The 19,906-nt window shown below is 32.1% G+C and overlaps 1 protein-coding gene across 3 annotated transcripts in view; it reads right to left on the bottom strand.

Moving 5' to 3' along the window:
• Positions 1-1,559: 1,559 nt before the first annotated feature.
• The window catches only part of numb (NUMB endocytic adaptor protein), a 118,810-nt gene continuing 100,463 nt past the window's right edge, over positions 1,560-19,906 (bottom strand). For all 3 annotated transcript variants that reach the window (XM_023164404.2, XM_023164403.2, XM_074183801.1), the window contains exons 3-5: positions 11,143-11,414; positions 9,377-9,595; positions 1,560-4,173 (exon numbers count right to left, since the gene is read on the bottom strand). In XM_023164404.2, the coding sequence (XP_023020172.2) occupies positions 3,483-4,173; positions 9,377-9,595; positions 11,143-11,414 (1,182 nt within the window). In that variant the 3' untranslated portion in view covers positions 1,560-3,482. The remainder of the gene's footprint in view (positions 4,174-9,376; positions 9,596-11,142; positions 11,415-19,906) is intronic.

Raw genomic sequence — 19,906 nt, 5'->3', positions numbered from 1 at the left:
AATGGTCGAAGCACGCCGTACATTGCCCGAACAGAACACCCATTTTGATAAAACAATTTTATTATTTGCACATGTTGTTGATTGCTATATCCAACCATGGTGATTTGGCAAAACAAACCTTATAAATGACAACTAAGTTGACAGATGTAGCTTCAACAATATGGCTGTTATCAATCTGTTTACTGACAACTTTCTAGATGAAATCACATGTAACCAATGGACTCAAGTCGATTGATGTTCTTTAGATACAATTATTAAATCAACTGACGATTATGTCAATTTTTTTATAGAATCAATTACAAAAGTAATCCAGCATGATTTCATAGTTAAACAAACAAGGCTGAATACTTCCCATACTGTAAAGAATAATCTTGAAATGAGACAAGTTCTTTTTGTTGCCGATTTTTCTGAGAACTATTCGTTTTTACTACAAAGCAGTGTGCAAGGAATAATAAACAAGTGACAATCCATCCCTGTGCTTGTTATTGTAGATCAATTGATGAGAATGAAAGCAAAATAGTACAGTGAGTTCTTTCATGGGTACCATCGATAATAATAACTTTATTTGTAGATACATTTCTGTGCCAGTGAAAAAGTGAGTGTAGTTATTAACTCACAATTATATAGAAAGCAGAATTGACTTTTTAATTTTTTTACTGGTACACAAAAATGGATAGCATAGTATCTTCGATATATTTTTGTAGTGAAAGATGTACACTTTCATATCAAAAGTTCAATAAACACCACGTCCCATTAAGATTTTCGAGATAAATAAAATGAAATAATTCATTTACAATAAACTTAAGTATAGTATGTGGATTAGTAAATTTCGTCATTTGTTTCCCCTACGAATTGGCTAACAATACTTCTATAAATGACGTCATAGTGCCGCCATATTAAATTTGAAGAAAATGGCCTCTATGCCGCCATATTGAATGGAAGTGTACACGTGACATATCGTCGAAAAGAGAATTTTATATCCAATCAAATGGTCAAAAATAATATACTAGGTTATATTTAAAATTCTTGACTTAGGTTCACTTCCGGTTAATCCTGTAAATATTTTCAAGTTTCTCATCATTTTAAATATTGGGTTTGACAAAGTAAACCTTCATTCCCAGTTTCCTACCTCATGAACAACTAAATGGCGGCAAGTACAATTATTTTGTTGTCACACTTGATACATTTCTGAACAAAATAAATAAAAACATACTTTAAAATTCAAACACTATTTGTAAAAATGAAATAGACTGATTTGGACCTCTGTTATAGCCTCTCCTAACCCAAACTAGTCACTTCAACCACAGAGATTTATAACAGTGTTAATGGTACAGGTTTATGAGCGATTTATTTTCTCATATTCTAGTGAGTTCGTAATTGATTTTACTCGATCAGTTGAGCCACCATAAGCAATCCTCAGAAATTTTTGAGAGACCGGTGCAAGCTAAGGAAAGGCTTGTCTTGCTTCTCTAAATAAAAAATTGGAATTCTATATCTGACGATTTTTTATATGAATACTCCAAACTGAAATATTGCAGGTAGCATTAAAAACAACTGAGTCTAACAGATGATACTTATTTATTACTATATGTTACAGACATAAAATTTTAGATTTGTATAATACATTTCTTTCATATTAATATAAGTACAATGTGCCATATGTAGAGCAATAGCGTGCTCATTCATAAGAAAAATAAATACCAACAGTAAATAGCATCGCTTTTTAACATTTACAAAAATTAAAACTTTAAATACTTATTTCGTCGATAATTGTTCGTTCCTAAGTCCCATGTTATTTGAGAAAAATCAATATATTATATTCACTAATGTACAACTTAATTATGACCACCTTATGGACAATTTTTGATTTCATATTCACTCAATGGAACAAGTTTAATCTCGAAATTATAACAAAGACAAATAATTTTTTAATTTTTCTCCGAAATCAAAGGTGGACGGCACCATGAAATTTTTCTTTCCCAGAGGTCACTGATAAATAAAATGGAATGAATATCGAACATAAGAATTTAAAACGAAGTTGAGCAGTTGAAAATTAAGTATTCTCAGAGAAAAGATATTTTAAAATGAGATACAAAATAATTACAAAAAATCACAAAGAATAAGTAGTGTGTAATACAATCGAATAAAATATTTTCGAAAGCAATCTCAGCCTTTTTCCAACAATTTCAATCACACTAAATTGTGATTATATGGAAAGATTATTCGTTAAGTACATATGATGTAATTTGTGCAGGTGCTTCATTTCATTATTGGCAGGTGAGAGTATATAGCCTAATCTTTATTATTTTCAAAAATTCATTCTAAATTCCTACTGAAGCATAGGAAATTGTAATATTTCTGAGACTACTGAAAGTCAACATGTATAATAAAGTTGAGGATTCATTACAAAGTTCTGAAACTACAGAACGTTTGTTGAACAGTTCATGCTTGGAGACCCTCTTGTATTTGATTTGAGTGTTATTTAATAACAAGTGATTCAGAAAATTGTAAGTCACATTGCATAGAAATATTTTTTTCATTTGACTTCAACTGCAGGAACCATTATTCCATGTTCGACAACCTTTTTGAAAACTTTACTAAACAAACCAACTCTTTGGATGTAGAACTTGTGTTTGGATAGAATTATTTCAGTTAGTTGATTTCCACACGCATTGAAAAAGTCATAGTATTCATAAGGTTCTAAAACTATCATTAATATTGGGGATTTGAAAACTGTTCAAATAAAAAGAAAACTAATTTGTTGAAACTGGCAGATTGCTCACAATCTTCCAAATCAAATAGATTATTACGATTTTTTTTACATGAACTGTTATGAAACTTGAGTATCCTTTAGTTCATACTGAATAATTATGATTAATAGCTTCGTCATTTAGATGAAATCAAAAAACAACTGTATTCAAAACATCAACAACATAATAAATTGATGAATATTTCTGATGATTTTAATATTAAACCCCTGAATACTTTTATCCAAAATAATCAAATAATCAAACACCTTAGATGTATATAAAGTGAATGAAAGTCTTGATTCCCCCCCTAATTTTTGTAACTTACTTTAAATTGGTTTAGGAGATTTTGGTCATATAATTTTTGTTATATATACAGATTGCACAGATAGTCCTGGCAAAATTAAGTTGCAAAGGCAACTTAAACTGGAATGAATCACATAAAAACAGTAATTTACAAATATCACAGAATAAAAGTTGACCTGAAATATTTGTAGAATACTCAATAATAACAAACTGAAACTGTCAACAATATAGCCATCTGAAACAATGTTTGAAACCTCTGAAATAATTGGAAATCAAAATTCATATTCAACATGTTTCTTATAAATGTGTTTGATCTAATTCTAATAATTGTTGAATTACTGTTAAATTTATTCAAAAATGTAGTTTTCAAAAATTGTTTCAAACCAGCAATACATAAACAAATCTGTCAAAATACTCAAAAAAATAACACTACAGCTGAATCTGAAAAGCTTTCGGAGTCACGTTATTTGTAAGAAATGGATTTGTATTATTCGTATTCTGTTTAGCTGCCAAATCCGCCCATTCAGCATCAAAAGGATCTTCCTTACTAGCTGGAAAACTTTCAGAACCAGTATCCAACGATACTGCTCTTGAATGGGCCTTGAAGGAAGGAGTCCTTCTAGGAGAGGTTCCATCCATTCGCGCAGGACTGGGCGAGGATGAATTCACTATTTCCAACCATTGCTCAGGCTTTGGCAATGTACTTGTAGAACTGACGCTAGAATTTACCGAACGCAGGTCATTTTTAGGACTGAAATTTAAACTAACTGGAGTATAACCAGCTGTAGTCTGAATAGGCACAGCCCTTATGCTATTGCTAATCGTTGTGAGGTTCAAGTTGAGGGTATTCTGGTTCACAGAGCTTTGATTATTGAAGTTGAAGTCGTCAGATCCACTATGAGTCAACTGACTCAAGCCTTGGGAAAGTTGTTGGCACAGGGCAGTGACAGATTCTCCAGGAGATACCTCAGGTATTGGAGATACTGGGAGTTTTCCATTACTGTTCGTTGGGGAAGTAGGAGATTTGTAGGAGTTAAAACGAGCGGTGTTGCTAGGAAGTTCATTGACTCTGAGCGACATCTGTCTTTTGAAAGGAGAACTTTGGCCCAAAGTGCTGAATCTGTAATAAGAAGAGGGTTATTACTAGAAACAAATTATTACAATTTTATAATGAATTTGCCTAAGATACAACTATATTGAAATATGCTTTGATTTATTCAAGCATTCGATGGTTTTGAAAACAATGGTCACACCACTATATTTTAAATAGAAAAAATTCATTCGATTTAGTACTATACAAAATATACTTGTAATGAAAGAAGATATATTACAAATTGACAAGTAGGAACATCTAGGTAAAATCTGTATGAGACTGAAAAAATTCAAAGATATCAAATACTCAACATTGAGACTAAACCTTGTTCGATCTATGTAGAAATTCATATTGAATAAAGGATAAAGAAAATAACTGATTGTTTGATTTCAACTAACATGAGAAACAGTTGTAATAGGCAAAAGTTTCTTTTGCCCTATATTCAATGACTCAATCTGTTCAAAATCTGTTTTTCCGTTGATCAGCTGCCGCTCCCATACGAACGACAACTCTCAGAAGTTGAGAAACTTGTGCGAGCTAAGGACTAACGAGGTCTTACCTTTTAACGTGTGATTCAATGCATTTGAAAATGCAAATATATGCCTCAAATATATATTAACATTTTTTAATTTGCTAAATAATCTTACAATTGACTAGATGAAACAAATAAAAGGTCAGTAGATCCTAACTAAATGAATTCTATTGAAAAAATATATACTAACGATTTCACCTATGACATCGTTTGACATTGAACTCTGACCTATGACTTACTTTTTTGAGATTTTTCTGTTTAATATTAATCAATAGTATAAGGCTGAATAACCTAAAAAACACAGGGAGAGACACCAAAAATTAATAATAAGCGAAACTTTTCAAAATAATCCAGTTACACGTCAGGTTTGTGAGGGCGACAAATTTTTACTCCTAAACTATTACAAAACCTTCAACCCTCTAAGCAGAGTTTTCAAATTTTTCAAAATAGGAATGGAAAGTATGTAACACCCCATTGAAAGAACTTTTGATTACCTACCCATTGCTGTTTCGCTTCTGATAAATAGTCCACTCTTGAAAAATATGGAGTTTTGGAATTCAAACAACACATTTTTAGAAAAAAGCAATAGTTATATGCATTTTATCTAAAAATCTTACAATATTAATTGTGTAAATATCACAGAAATGTAGACCGTTAAATTTCAAACATTTTGAAGCACTTGGTGTTATTTCGCTCCATACATTGATGATAGATCTTTGAGGGTTTCCTAATGAGTCAGGTGGAGTGTGTTATTAACCATTTTCATGGAAACCACAAAACATCTAGAGGACTTGAATCTGGTTACTAAAAATTCCACTCAATTACACCCCTTTGTCATATCCAGTTCCTGTTGGAATATCATTTCCCCTTCATATTGTTCATTATCTATAGTATTAGTAAGAGCTGGGTCAATATGAATGAATACACACACCCACACACAAACACATATATACAGATATATATGTTAGTTTGTTTGGCTGTGTTTTGATAATGCATCTTTGGTAGCCTGATGATGTCTTTGTGTTTTATGTCATGATTGTCAATCCTGGAGTTACTATTATATTTATTTTTATGAACAAACAATATTCTTTCTAGAATATTAATGAAAGGTAATGTAAGTGTGACACCTATTTTATAAAGATAGGTTTTGGAATCAACTTTTTCTAAATCTCTCATTATCTTTTTTTTTGGGGAATGAATACTTCACTTGCATGTGGGGAAACACCCCATATCAATATTCTATTGCATATTATTCGAAACTAAACTCCTTAGTAGCGACACAATTAATCATTTGGGATCTATTTGCGATAATTATTCCCTGAGTTTTATTTGCATTCAAGCATAGAACATTAGCGTTTGAGTATGTCTCGCTTTTTGTCATTGTTTCATATGACAACTGATTTAATTCCTCCACTTGTTTGTTACTTATGACAAAAGTTCCATCATCGGCATATAAAAAACATTTGATGTATCAACATAAGTAGGAAGATTATTAATATAGATAATAAATAAAAGGGGACCAAGTACGGATCCCTGAGATACTCCATGTTTGACAATTTTGGTATCATATGTTATTATATAATATATATTGCAGCCTGTCTGTCAAAAAAAATTATTAGGTCATACGCTAGGTATACCTCTAATACCATATTTTTCAAGTAAGCGAGTGCAGATACCCAAATCTTCATTATGGACAATGATGTGAACAATTTCTGTGATTGCTTGGGATGTAGATCTCATCGATAGAATTTTAGAGTAAATTTCAGGATGAAAAAAGGATCTAAAAAAATCCAAAAATACCAGACCTTGTTCAAATTTTGAGGACTGCAGAACCACAAAAATTATCTAAAACAGCTGTTATCATACAAAAACATTTTTTTGATAATATTTGGATTGGAAATCTCTCTAGAAGCAATAATCTAGGAATGGGAATTTAATTGAAAAAAATTAAATAAAGCACCAAAGAAAATGCTGAACTCCTTAAAAATTACTTATTTAGGTATTTATGTCAGTAGTTTTTACTGTACTCGATGATTAATACCAGAATAGGGTGACTCAACTAGGCTTATTGGTTAAATAAATGACTGCATGTATTATTAACAATCAGTAAAATGAATAGTTTCCTTGAAAAAATACCTTCTGTCAGTTTTTTACATATTCATAATGTAACTTTTCTAGAGGAAATATCTAATAGTCAATCTTTTAATAAATAACTTTAAAATTTCTTGCAGGAAAATTAAAGAACAACAAGTTGCAGCAAGACTATTAATTGTTGGATGGCTTGTATAGACACACTTAGGTAGAGTATAAAATGGCAATCTGTCATCATGAAACGAAGAACTATGATCTGAATACAAGTAAAAATTTCAGTCAATCAGTCGTATAACATTCAGCTACTTCAAGTAATTTGATTTTTCATTTCATGTTAATAAAACAATACAGGCAGATGGTAACCATAATTTCTTACATATTATCTATTAAATATAAAAGGGTTATTTTCAAAATTATAATCGACCGAATTGAAAAATCTATCTGTGAAATTAATTTTAGATCCAGTCCTTAAATCTGTAAAACTTGAACCGAGTTCTCGCATGTTCATATGTGAATAGAATAGAAATCTATTCATCATTAAAAATTTTATACATGTAGTACATACAGATATAAAACTTTACAGACTAGTCAGAACAGAACATAAAGCTACTGTGCATATCTACAGTTACAGTGTGTACATACAAATGTTAACAGTTAAGTAGACATATTAAAAATATGCAAGAACAGTGATAGTGCTCTATTATAGCAGATGATATCCTGATAACTTGAGGAGCTCTGACCAAGAGCCAGTCGAGAGTAGGGTAACTGCAGTTCATTACCATTCCGAGTATGATGTTTACGTATCATGTTATTTTCAATGTAGCTTGATTCCTTTTTCTTGATATTCATTGTTATTTTGAGGATATACAGTGATGGCAATGTTAAGAGTGACAGTTCAGTGACATAGATCTGCCATACATCTTATTATCCTTTTTTGCACTGTGAATACTTTTGTCATATAGGCGGAATTTTTCCAAAAGGCTAGCCCATAAGACATTGCAGACTGTATGAGTCCAAAATACGTCAGTTTGAGTACCTGCAATGAAACAGTTTCCTGTAACTGTCTCATTACAAAAAACAAGCTACTCATTTTTGAGGTAAGATTTTCTGCATATATTTCCTAAGTCAGTTTTTGATCAATTGTGATTCCTGAGTATTTGATATGATTGACCTGCTCTATAAATTTATGTTCGATTCTTATGATGGGACTGTAATCATATGAAGTATTTTTTTTAATGGAAGACCATGAATAATGTTTTATTTGTATTAACTAGTAAACCATTACTTTTACAACAGTGTGAGAATTCTTCTGTAGTTTTGTTTGCGACTTTTATCGAGGGTGAAAGGTTGTTTTATGCCATTATTTGGCTTGTATCATCTACATATATTATAGTTTTATTTGATGACAGAGATGCAAGTACTATATCACTCATGGAGATTATGAAAGATAGAGGGGCCAGCGTTGAACCTTGTGGGACTCCTATTGTAACCAGGGCAGTTACTGATTTTACCGAATCAATAACTACTACCTGGATCCTTTTTTTTAGATATGGGGCAATCCAGTCATTGGCTACCACCCTAATCCCCATTCGGTAAAGTTTTTCAAGAAGTAATTCGTAATTAACGGTGTCAAAAGCCCTGGTAAGATCAAAATATAAGCAGACTGGAAATTGCTTCTCATTAAGTTTCATGTATAAGTGATCACACAGTTCATTTATCGCAGTGATCTTTTCAGCCTAAAGTCGTGCTGGCAATTAAAAATAAGTTTGTGATGATCAGCGAATTTACTCAATCTCATAGAGTAGCTATAATCAATTTTTTTTGCTAATTGTGATTGCAAAAATACGTTTCTGTATTTGTTTACTTCATTTTTTGATATTTTGTTTTTATAGATAGGGACAGATTTTCATATTTCAAGCGCATCCTGATAAATCCCTTTTCAGAATGATTTGTCTATAATGACACTGACAGCCCTCAAGGTTTTCCCATCTATTTCATCTATACCTGGAGTTGGCGTTTCTGTTGTTTTTGTTATAATCTCTTGAACCTCCATTGGAGCTCATCATAGTTATTGATTTCCAAACAATAAAAATCATGGTAGTCTAATAAACATGATAGTTAAACGAAATTGAAAGTCACTCATTACATCAACACATAAATAAAGTAACTTTTACTGTATATTTTCAATTTCCAGTCGGCTCGAAAATTCTAAGCAATATTGAGAGATTTACAGAAGAAATTTAATGATTCAGAGATCTGAAAGACAACAAACTGAAATATGACTCAGATTCAAGTGACAGAATCGAAATTTGGTTAAAAGATTTGAAAACGGAATAACTAAAACTGAAGTTTTGAAGATTGGAAACAATGAATTAAGGACTCAAAATTATTGAAAATAATTGGTTGTTGGATATTAAGGAAAAATGTTCCCCTGATTAACATTTTCGAATTATCATAATCCTTCTTTAATGAAAAAAAGTAAAAATATCAATTTCAGAATGATAAAAAGTAAATGTAAAAGTGAAGTTGTTAATTTCAATCGTTCAATAAATACTTAGCAACCTATTAAAACTCTACTACTGCATTAATGAAAAATTGAATACCTACCCTCTACAACTTCCTTGCCTCTGTAACATGCTAGGAGTTGCATGAGGGCGTTCAATGGCAAATGGGTTGACAGGAGGAGCTTTCGGAACATCTATACCTCTTTCCCTATCCAACATCTCTGTTAAACTTTGCTGTCTGAAAGAACCATTCCTTGTGAATGTGTTGTTACTTTTGTCAAACATCATGGTTACTCCACATTCCTTATCCCTTTTCTGTTTCCTGAAAAAATAATTTTGGGTTATGTTTTGAATTGTTATTTCATGAAAATGTATATCAAATAACCATGGTTTTTCTCCTAATGACAACTTGGTGAAGTTCGCGTCAAGAAAAGTACACAGTTCTGATATGTGAGATGATCGTTTGTGGTTGGACTATTTCTGTGCCCAAGAATCGAATTCAATATTTAGTTTTTCAGGGTTTGTTTAATTTTTTTTTCATATTTCATCATTTCACTTTCTTAGAGGATGTTCTACCCTGCATCGAATCAATACAAAACGCAAATCGAAAATACTTCGCCTGCAAGTAATCAATAATTTTTTTTAATTATTGGTTCATCAGAAAACTTCTTCACTATATCAAACTTAGATAAAGCACATCAAATTCGAAAAACAAACTCTCGTCATATAGGGAGATTAAAAAATCAGCAACCAATGCAGTAGTAAACTATCTTTACATTTTCAAAGTTATTCGAAAGACTTTTTTGGTTGACAATATTTACTGGAATATAAATTGACGACCTAGTTATCAAATTACTTTTGATTACCTTTGTTGCCATTTTATCGATTTTCTCTTTGGGCAGATCAAAAAAATATTTAATCATATGATAGACGTGTACATAAATGCTTCTTTCCTTGGAAATAACTACAAAAATGTAAAAATGTTACATTCCCTTCATCCACTCACCCCTTCAATTGGAAGAGGATTGAGTGAAAATCTTCTATGGAAGCAAGAAAGAGTGACTCGTCTTACTTCTCATTCAAGGAGATGTAAAATGGGGAAAAATATAATGCAGAATTAAAATAAAACATTTACTGTAATTAATTATTGTGTTTCTAGAAAATGAAAATACAGATTATAGGATCGAGCAGGAATTTTTTGCTTCAAAACAATTTGAAGAGAAGTTTGCGAGAAAGTTAAACCTTGTGAAATAATCATTGATGAGGAAAATGTTATTTTTGGGGTAAGTCTTAATGGTATTATTAGAAGAAATCAATAGTAAAAGTGAAATGGCCAAAAATAATTTCGAAAAGACATCCATTTGGGCACAAGCTCCGTTGCAGGGTGGGTTTTGCATGCTGCTAAAATATGTCATTAGAATAATTCACCAATTGGGTTGGCCACAGACATGTAAAAATTCACCCACATTGAACAGAGCTTTCACATAATCAAATACAAAGCCAACATGTTCTTTTGACATCTTTTCAATGTTAGCTAACTCACGAAACTTCACTTTTTGATCATTGAAAACGATTTTGTGTTTTTTTTTTAATGTTTTCTGTTGTTACTGCCTCATTTGTACTTCCACTGCATTCTGCATCATCGGTGTCTCTACGACCACGTTTGAAGTCAGCAAACTGAAAAAGCGGTGAATGCAATAAGACTAGCACCATCTATGTGTTAGACCCTAGACTTTTCAGCTTGAATACAGTTAATGATGTTATCTTTGATAATATTTATAAATGGAGCTTATATAAGGATAAATAAAAAAGATGTTGGACATCAACTAAATAAATTGAACATACTGTATTGAAATGTTTTCAAATTACCTTTCCAGACAAACAGAAAATGCACAACCGACCGCATGGGAGAGTCTTTCTCCGCTTTCCCTAAGCGCCAAAAATCCGTGACACATCCATCTCCTTGTTGTACCATCTCTACATATGTAGCTGAAACCACGTTCATGATTTCTATCTGGTGCACAGAAAGATACTTTTTCTATCGTTTGATCTACTATCAGTCCTTTAGTCTCCTCTTCAACAACTCTCAGACCATCACCACTAACATGAAGAACTGCTCTCACAGGCCTTCTTCTAGATCCCTGAAGAGAATAAAACAATAATCAGTTCGGATCTCAGTAAAAAAAACATGTTCTCATTTAAGCTATCATAGAATAAACACAAACACTACTCCCACACACCAGGACTGCAACACTCTTTTCAACGAATGTTTGTTTCATTAACCAAGTTGGCGTCATCGAAGTGTTGCAATTCTGGTGAGTGGAAGCAGTTTTTGTGTTAGATACAGAATGATATATTCAATTAGCATGTGATGAATGCCAAAGCATTGTGAATGCTTCCATCCATATGAGTATATATAGGTTCATGGACATATTCGACATACTGTTGCATGGACATACTCGAGCGCGTCAGATGTTGATAGCATCGATGTCCTACGTATTTTAAATAATGTTGGTATGTTAATCTGATCGTTTGCATGATGTGGGTGGTTGTACGTAAGGGTTAAAAGTGAAAGGAAAAAACATTTAATTGAGCGCGTCAGATTTTCTAATGAGGTGTTAAGTGCAACAAAAAAAAAGCTCTCATTCAATAATCTGACGATTTCGATCTGACGCAAACTCGCGGTCATTATTATAATGTGCAAAAAAATTCGCCATTTTGAAATACTCAAGCGGGTCAGATTAAGATGTATATGGTTCATCTTTATGTTTTAGACGTGCTGTCTCATAATCTGACGATTATCTAGAGGGATTCACTTAATCTGACAAAAACAATATTAAAAAAAAAATTATTTCATTGAACTTAATTAATTGAAAAGTTCAGGAAATAGCATGTAAATAAATGAGTGTATGTTTTTTAAGTAGAATACTTGTATTTATAAGAAAATAATTTTTTTAAATGCTCAAAAAAATTAAATTTTCTATAATCAATTGATTAATTAATTATGAAGAAAAGAGAAATTAAACTTTCTATGTTTTTTACTACTTTTATTTGTAACTAACGTTTCTGCAGTTTCGTGCTACAAGGACATTTTTAAATTTATTGTATAAGTTTGAAAATGTCCTTATATATTGTATAAGTTTGAAAATGTCCTTATAGGACGAAACTGCAGTAACGTGAGTTACAAATAAAAGCGGTAAAAAACATAGAAAGTTTAATTTCTCTTTTCTTCATTATGATTTCCTACCACGTAGTAACGGCTACATCCATCAATTAATTGATTAATTAATCATCATCTTCATCAGGAACGAGTCTCTGTGATCAGCTGTAATGGTGTCATGGCAACAGAATTCAGAGTGGGGACGGAGTGAGAGAGTAATAGATAGAGAAAAAGTGAATAGAGAATAGAGGAATAGAAACTCGGAGAGGGAAATATAGGTATCACACAGCTGCACTCATTAAACTTTATCGACGAATTTTTGTTATTTCGGCTTGCGGAAATCGTCAGATTATATATTTTTCGTTATCCTTGAATTATTTCCTTCAAAATAAAAAAAAATTTGCTACCCTCGAGAATGTCGAAATGACGTTATTTTTTTAAAACTTTGCTGCCCTCCCCTTTCTTTACGTCACTCTCAAATTATCAGATTACTGGAATATACACTTTTTAGCAGGTAATTAACTCACCCTACCTTAATCTGACGCGCTCGAGAATTTCTGATGATCAATTTTTTTTTACTAATCTGATCCTTTATCCCTCACAGGAGGCCTTATATATGGGGCTCATATTTGGTGGAGATACTTAACCGGGTAGAAGATATCCCCCTGTATATTAATCAGCCGCGCTTTAGTAAATCCCGAAATCCCCGCTTGGGCTCCCCTATGACAATAAACAGCATTTCAATACGCTCCTTGACTCTGAATTGTCCTAATATTATGAAAGAAAGTATATCTCACGGTATTGAGAAAGGTGGTGTGCAGTGAAATATTTCATGTGGAATAAAATCACCTTTCTTGTTGTAGGATTGTTGTAGGAATGTATAAGTCCAGCTGGATAATCTATGGTTCTCAGTTGTTACAATGTATATACAATAATAATAAAACAGACAGGTCTGAAGCTAATTTGAGAGTCCCCCTGTTCTCCCTAAATGATATACTTTTCTGAAGTATAACTGATGGTGGTTACAAATTAACAATATTTTCACTTGATAACAAGGTTCATACTTATCAGTCTCTTGTGGTTAACTATTTTCTGCAGATTTGTTTGTTAAGGAGTATGTAATCTAGTGTTCAACTAGTAGTTCGGAAAGCATATCGAGGATACCAAGTTTAGTACCCACGTATTTCATATCAGAAATTAGCTGGGTTCAGAAAACTTTAGACAAATAAATTTGAATTTGTTTATATATGAAATATATACCTACATACATATATGATATTTACCAAAGAGTTAAATTGTGAAAGCAAGGGTAGGAGGAGAAAAACTAAGTAAATATATCAGTTTTGAAATATTTTAATTTCAACAAGTATATTACTCCCAATGAAGCTGCTTGATATTGCGAATAAAATTTAATATTTTTCATTGATTAACAGAACTGGCCAATACTTGAAGCAAGTCAAATTGAGATTGAATTGTAGGATATTTTCAAATTTAATTATTTCGAAAAAAAAGGAGTTAAGAGATATTTCTCTCACTGTTGGAGATATTTGAGCACATCAATTATTTGAAAGAAGAAAAAAATGCGTATTCCCTATTGAGAAACAACATGGCCGACTGTGTAGTGTTAGTGGAAAGTGGCTCTGTGAATAATGCTAATAATTTATTAATGTGCTGCAAGAATAAACCTAATTTTACCTACTATGTGTGCATTAAGTGTTCCCGCATTCTACACAAGAGCTGTTTGCAGCGAATGAAAAACGTGCACTTTATTAATACTCACAAAATAATGTGCAAGGAATGTTATGCTACAGTGGAAACAACTGTTGACGAAAGCACACATGAAATGTGTATCAAAAATTTACATGAACTTGCAAAGGACAATGATGATAAAGATAAACATATTAGCAAATTACAGTTAGAATTAAAAACATTTTTTGATGAATCAGTCGATATGGAATCAGAACTCAATGCTATGATTAAAGAAAAAGAACAAGAGATAAGGAACTTAAATAAAAAAATTCAAACACTGGAATCCCTTATAGCAAAAAGCATTGATGATAAAAACAATGTGAGTGATGTTTGTACACAAACAAGCTTTGAAACCAATAGAACTGGAACTATTATACAGGAAGGGACGCAGACATACCTTAATACCTTTTCTACAAGATGTACTCAAACAGAAAGCGAAACTGATAATGAAATAAATATGAAGAAGATAAATAAAAGTAAATTTACTCCCAAGAGAAAGAAAAGCAGAGTCAAATTGAGAAAAAAAAAGGAAAAGTCAGGTGAAAATGATCGTGATAGTGGGTTCAAGGTTCTACTGATGGACACAAATGATAGTTGTAATATACAAAGTAAAAAGGACATTACTCCTCTGGTAACCACAAAGGATGTACTCAACCTAAAATGCAATGGAAACCATAAAGACAATGACGAGGGTGAAGTGAATTTTGAAGAAGATGGCACAAAGAAGACAGCGTATGATGAAAACAATGGCTCAATGGATGCAAGTATAAGTGAACCTGTCTATGCAGCTATAGAAGAGGAATCAACAAAAAAAATTCTAATTATAGGTGATGAATATGCAAAAAGTTTTTCTAAAGTAATAGGAATGATGCTCAACAATAGTAAAAAATATGTGATTGAGGAGCACACTCAGGTTAATACGGAAATTTCAATGATAACCAAAGACTTATTTTCACTTGTTAATCAATATGGACAGGATGATTATGTGTTGGTAATGCTCAATACAAAAAATATCAGCAATAATCATACCTTAAAACTAGCTTTGAAGAACATTCTTCCGATAGGCAAATTTACAAATATTCTGATCATTGCAGAAAAGAATCAACCGATTGATATAAAAATCACCGATCAGATGAATAAAGAAATTAACAACTATTCCAAAATGAGAAGAAATATATGTATCAAATTCTTAGTTGATCCCAAGATCAAAAATGGTAAAATGTGTATTGCTGACAATATAAAACACTTTATATCCACTCATAAAAATAATCAAATAGTCCTGAAAAGTGTAAGACTTCTCGAAAATGAAAATAATTTTTTAGCCAACCTCAAGGACTCAATAGAAATCACATAAATGATAACCGTAACCGTAGTATTAGTACTAACAAATCTTGTGTAATTTCCGTTGATAGTAGTTATCTGAATGTTGTTAATGTTAAGTCCCCAACCCTGGATACAAAAATTAATAATGTTGAAAAAAATGAATTTATACCAAGTTCCAGTAAAATTGTAATATGCCACCAAAATACTCAGTGTTTGAGTAATAAAATTATTCAATTAGATGTAATCTCTGAATATAACTTGTATTGTGATTATCTACTCGTTTCAGAGCACTGGCAAAATCATAATCAACTCGAAGTATTGAAACTGAAGAAATTCAGTCTTTGTACCTTTTATTGTAGAAACATACTGAAAAATGGTGGTGTAGCCATTTTTAAAAATGATGATAGTAAGTTTGGATATGATATACTCAACTTACAGGGTATCTGTATAGAAGGGGTTTTTGAATGCTGTGGAATCAAATTAAAAAAACATAAAACTACACTAGTGTGTATATACCGGCCACCATCTGGGGATTTTGAAATATTTTTAAATTCTCTCAATGGCCTCTTAACACTTATTTGTAAAAATAATGATAAAGTGATTATAGGTGGCGACTTCAATATCGATTTTCTTGGCAGTAGTATGAATCTTAATCTTATACAAGATCAACTAGCTTCTTTCAATCTGGAGAATACTATATCTGTCCCAACTAGGGTAACCTGCACCTCAAAGACATGCTTGGACAATTTTTTCATTAACGCTGAAGCTGAATATAATGTATCAGTCAAAGACCTCCATATATCGGATCACTATGCCCAAATAATTAATATTCCTCTATTTAAAGTACATGAAAATGACACAAAGTTTAAAAGTAGCTATAGAAGACAATTCTCGGAAGAAAATATTATAACTTTCAAAAGACTTTTAGTTAGTGAAAATTGGGATGACCTTTATGTTCAAAGCTGTCCAAACAAAGCATATGACATATTTCACCAAACTATTCAATATTATATTGAAGTAGCTTTTCCTATGAGAGGGAACCAACAACGAAAAAATAGCATATCAGCCCCCTTGACCAACGAACTCGTTGAGTTGAAAAACTTGGTGTCTCTGTATTCAGAATGTGCTAGAATAAATAATGAGTATAAGAATATTAGTAAGCAGTTAACTAAAACTTATAGAGAGAAACTCAGGAATAACAATATTATAATCAATAATCTCAAAATAAACTCTGCTACTAACAAAACAAAAACCATGTGGCAAACTATTCGAAAAATACAAAAATCGGGTAACAAATATAAAGAAACTATAATCTACGATGGTGAAAATGAAGTTTCAAGTACTGATGTGGCCAATAATTTCAATATCAATTTTACTCGCGTCATACAACACGGGGACACTGATATTAACTTTATGGAAGGTAATGTTGATAATTCGCCATTTTCCGTATTCATACGTCCAATTACAGAATTTGGTTATTTTGACATGGTGAATAAACTCAAAAATTCAGATGCTAGCGGAGTTGACAGTATCTCAAACAATCTCCTTAAAAAATGTGCTCATGAGTTGTGTAATCCATTAATATATCTAATTAATCTTTCTGTTGAGCATGGCATATTTCCTGAAAAATTAAAAGTTGCACTAGTTACTCCAATATTCAAGAAAGGAGACCCTAATACATATGATAATTATAGAGGAATAAGTTTACTATCCAGTATATCCAAATTATTTGAGTTAAATATTAAAAATCAACTGCTAACATTTTTAACAGCAAATCACCTTCTCTCATCGAATCAGCATGGTTTTACGAATAATCGAAGTACTGAAACAGCTCTATATGACTTCAATGAACACTTAATAACTTCTCTTGACTGCAAATTTCAAATATGCGGTTTGTTCATAGATTTCTCAAAAGCGTTCGATTGTGTAGATCACGAGTTATTACTTTTGAAAATGAATAGACTTGGGGTGCGGGGAATTGCTCACGATTTGATAAAGACATATCTTCAAAATAGGAAACAGCAAGTCATTGTATAAGGTGTGAAAAGTCAATCAATAACAATAAATCAGGGTGTCCCTCAAGGATCCATACTGGGACCACTTTTCTTTTTAATTTATGCTAACGATCTAATAAAGTACCTTCATGATCTTACAATGGTACATATAGTTGCATATGCAGACGACACCAACCTTTTGATTAAAGCAAAAAATCCCATAGTACTTCCAGAATTAACTGAAGTGGTCTATAATAAAGTAATTACATGGGCTACTAAAAACCATCTACCACTCAACATCAACAAAACAGTGTTAATGAAATTCTCATTAGGTAATAGGAATGACCCTCTTAGTATATTTAAATATAACGATCTGGAGGTTACATCTTGCCCAACAACAAAAATACTTGGTCTCACTGTAGATCACAGACTTACGTGGAATCCACATATTGACCTACTCTGCGATAAATTGAAAAAAAATTGCTACGCACTAAGATTCATGCGAAATCACTGCAGCAAGGAAGTTCTGCTCAGCCTGTACTATGCGACCATCAATTCTCATATAAGATACGGAATTCTAAATTGGGGGAAGGGATCTTCTGCACAAAGAGTTTTTATACTCCAAAAATATGCTATCCGAATAATTGATGATCTAGAATGGCAACAGTCATGTAGAGATTCCTTCAAGAAATTGAGAATTCTCACTCTTGCTGGGTTGTATATATATGAATCATGTATTTATGTGTTCAAAAATATATCTTCATTTGAAGCGAATCGAGAAAATCATGGCTACTCAACTCGATCAAAAAATTTTTTGGTAACTGCTGCACATCGGACTGCACTTTTTCAGAAAAGTTATCTATACCTTGGCCCAAAATTTTTCAATAAGTTAGACGGCACAGTGAGAGAATCTCCTAATATTTCGATTTTTAAAGCACGATTGAAAGCCTATCTCATCCAAAAAAACTGCTACACCATCAATGAATTTTTTGCAAACCAATAATTCTTCACTCTAGACGGGCAGCTATTAGTAAACAATTTACCCTCTCATATGTATGTTGACTATAAATGTTATAAATTTGTATTGTAATATATTTATTATGTTTTACACCCCATTTGTATGTTAGACGGTAAATGTTTTTAAATTTGTATTGTTTTATATTTAATATGTTTTACACTCCATTTTTTTAATTTGTATTGTATTATGTTTATTGTGTTTTACACACTATGGACGTCTTCCTTGTTACTGTGTACTATTTTGTGAAAGAAATTTTATACTTTTTAACGAGAGAAGTTAATAAATATTATTATTATTATTATTATCTGTTTCATTTGACGTGGATTGGAATATTTAGATCATAAAGGAGATTCTGGAGGACCAAAAGTGGATTGAAAATTCATGTTGCCTCAAGGTTCTCGAAATAAAATTCTAGTTGATAATATGGAATCAAAGAGTGTTACTACCACAATATCTAACTTACATGCCTAGCTGTCTAAAATATTCCAAAGAGTACCCAAATCAGCTTCGATTTATGTCATAGTTTCTAGGTAGTAGTACTGATTTTTAATCTCTCTCAATTTTGATTTTGAGTTATTCCATGTTCATTACTTTCTGCTTGAATGATAAATTTACACCATGAGGTACAGCTAGGATATTCTGATACGAACTGTTGTTCGGCTGAACTATAAAATTATTAATGAATGTATAAAATGCAATTCATTTTCGAGCTGGGAAAATCTTTTCATGAAGATTCCTCAGAATGGAGGTGCGAACAAAACTTATGAATTGCTTCCCTTATCAAAAACAACAATTCAAACTGAAAAGCTACAAGTTCATGTCAATGTAAAAATTCGAATAAGACTAGCTCCGTCAGTTGAGTGAGCTGGTAGTTAGTATAGGCTTTGCAACTGACCGCCTTGAGGAGGGTCGTTTATCTTTGATGTTCGAGTATTGAGTTCTTTGTCGATCCCATAGATGGCGTCTTCACAAAGGGAGGTGTAGCGCCCATCTTTATTTAGGCTTGCCCTTTGAGGGCAGTTTAGTTCAGTTATTCATTTGTGGTTCAGCCTGACATCACTGATGAGACCTATGACGTCGAAGCAGTGCTGTCTGGTTTTGAACTTTATCTGGTTTTTAACCTTATGCCTTGTGAAAGACAGAGGACGAATCCCGTCGGTGGCCGAAGTCGAAGCTAGGTTTTGCAACTGACTACCTTGGGAAGCCTCGTTTAAATTTGATATTCGAGGATCTGTCGATCTCGAGATGGCGTCTTCGAAAGTAAAGTAGCGGATGATGACAATATTGCTCTATAAAATATTGAGTTCCAGAAAGACTATTTCTAGTTATAATCTCAATACGTTATCAGAATTGGAATTAAAACAATAACTGACAAATATAAAACACATA

This window comes from Leptinotarsa decemlineata, unplaced genomic scaffold, assembly GCF_025532065.1.
Source record: "Leptinotarsa decemlineata unplaced genomic scaffold, Ldec_3_MD MMD2_tig00026345_RagTag_RagTag, whole genome shotgun sequence".
NCBI lineage: Eukaryota > Metazoa > Arthropoda > Insecta > Coleoptera > Chrysomelidae > Leptinotarsa > Leptinotarsa decemlineata.
The sequence above is the reverse complement of the archived record's forward strand: the minus strand, read 5'-3'. Positions and strand labels throughout refer to the sequence as shown.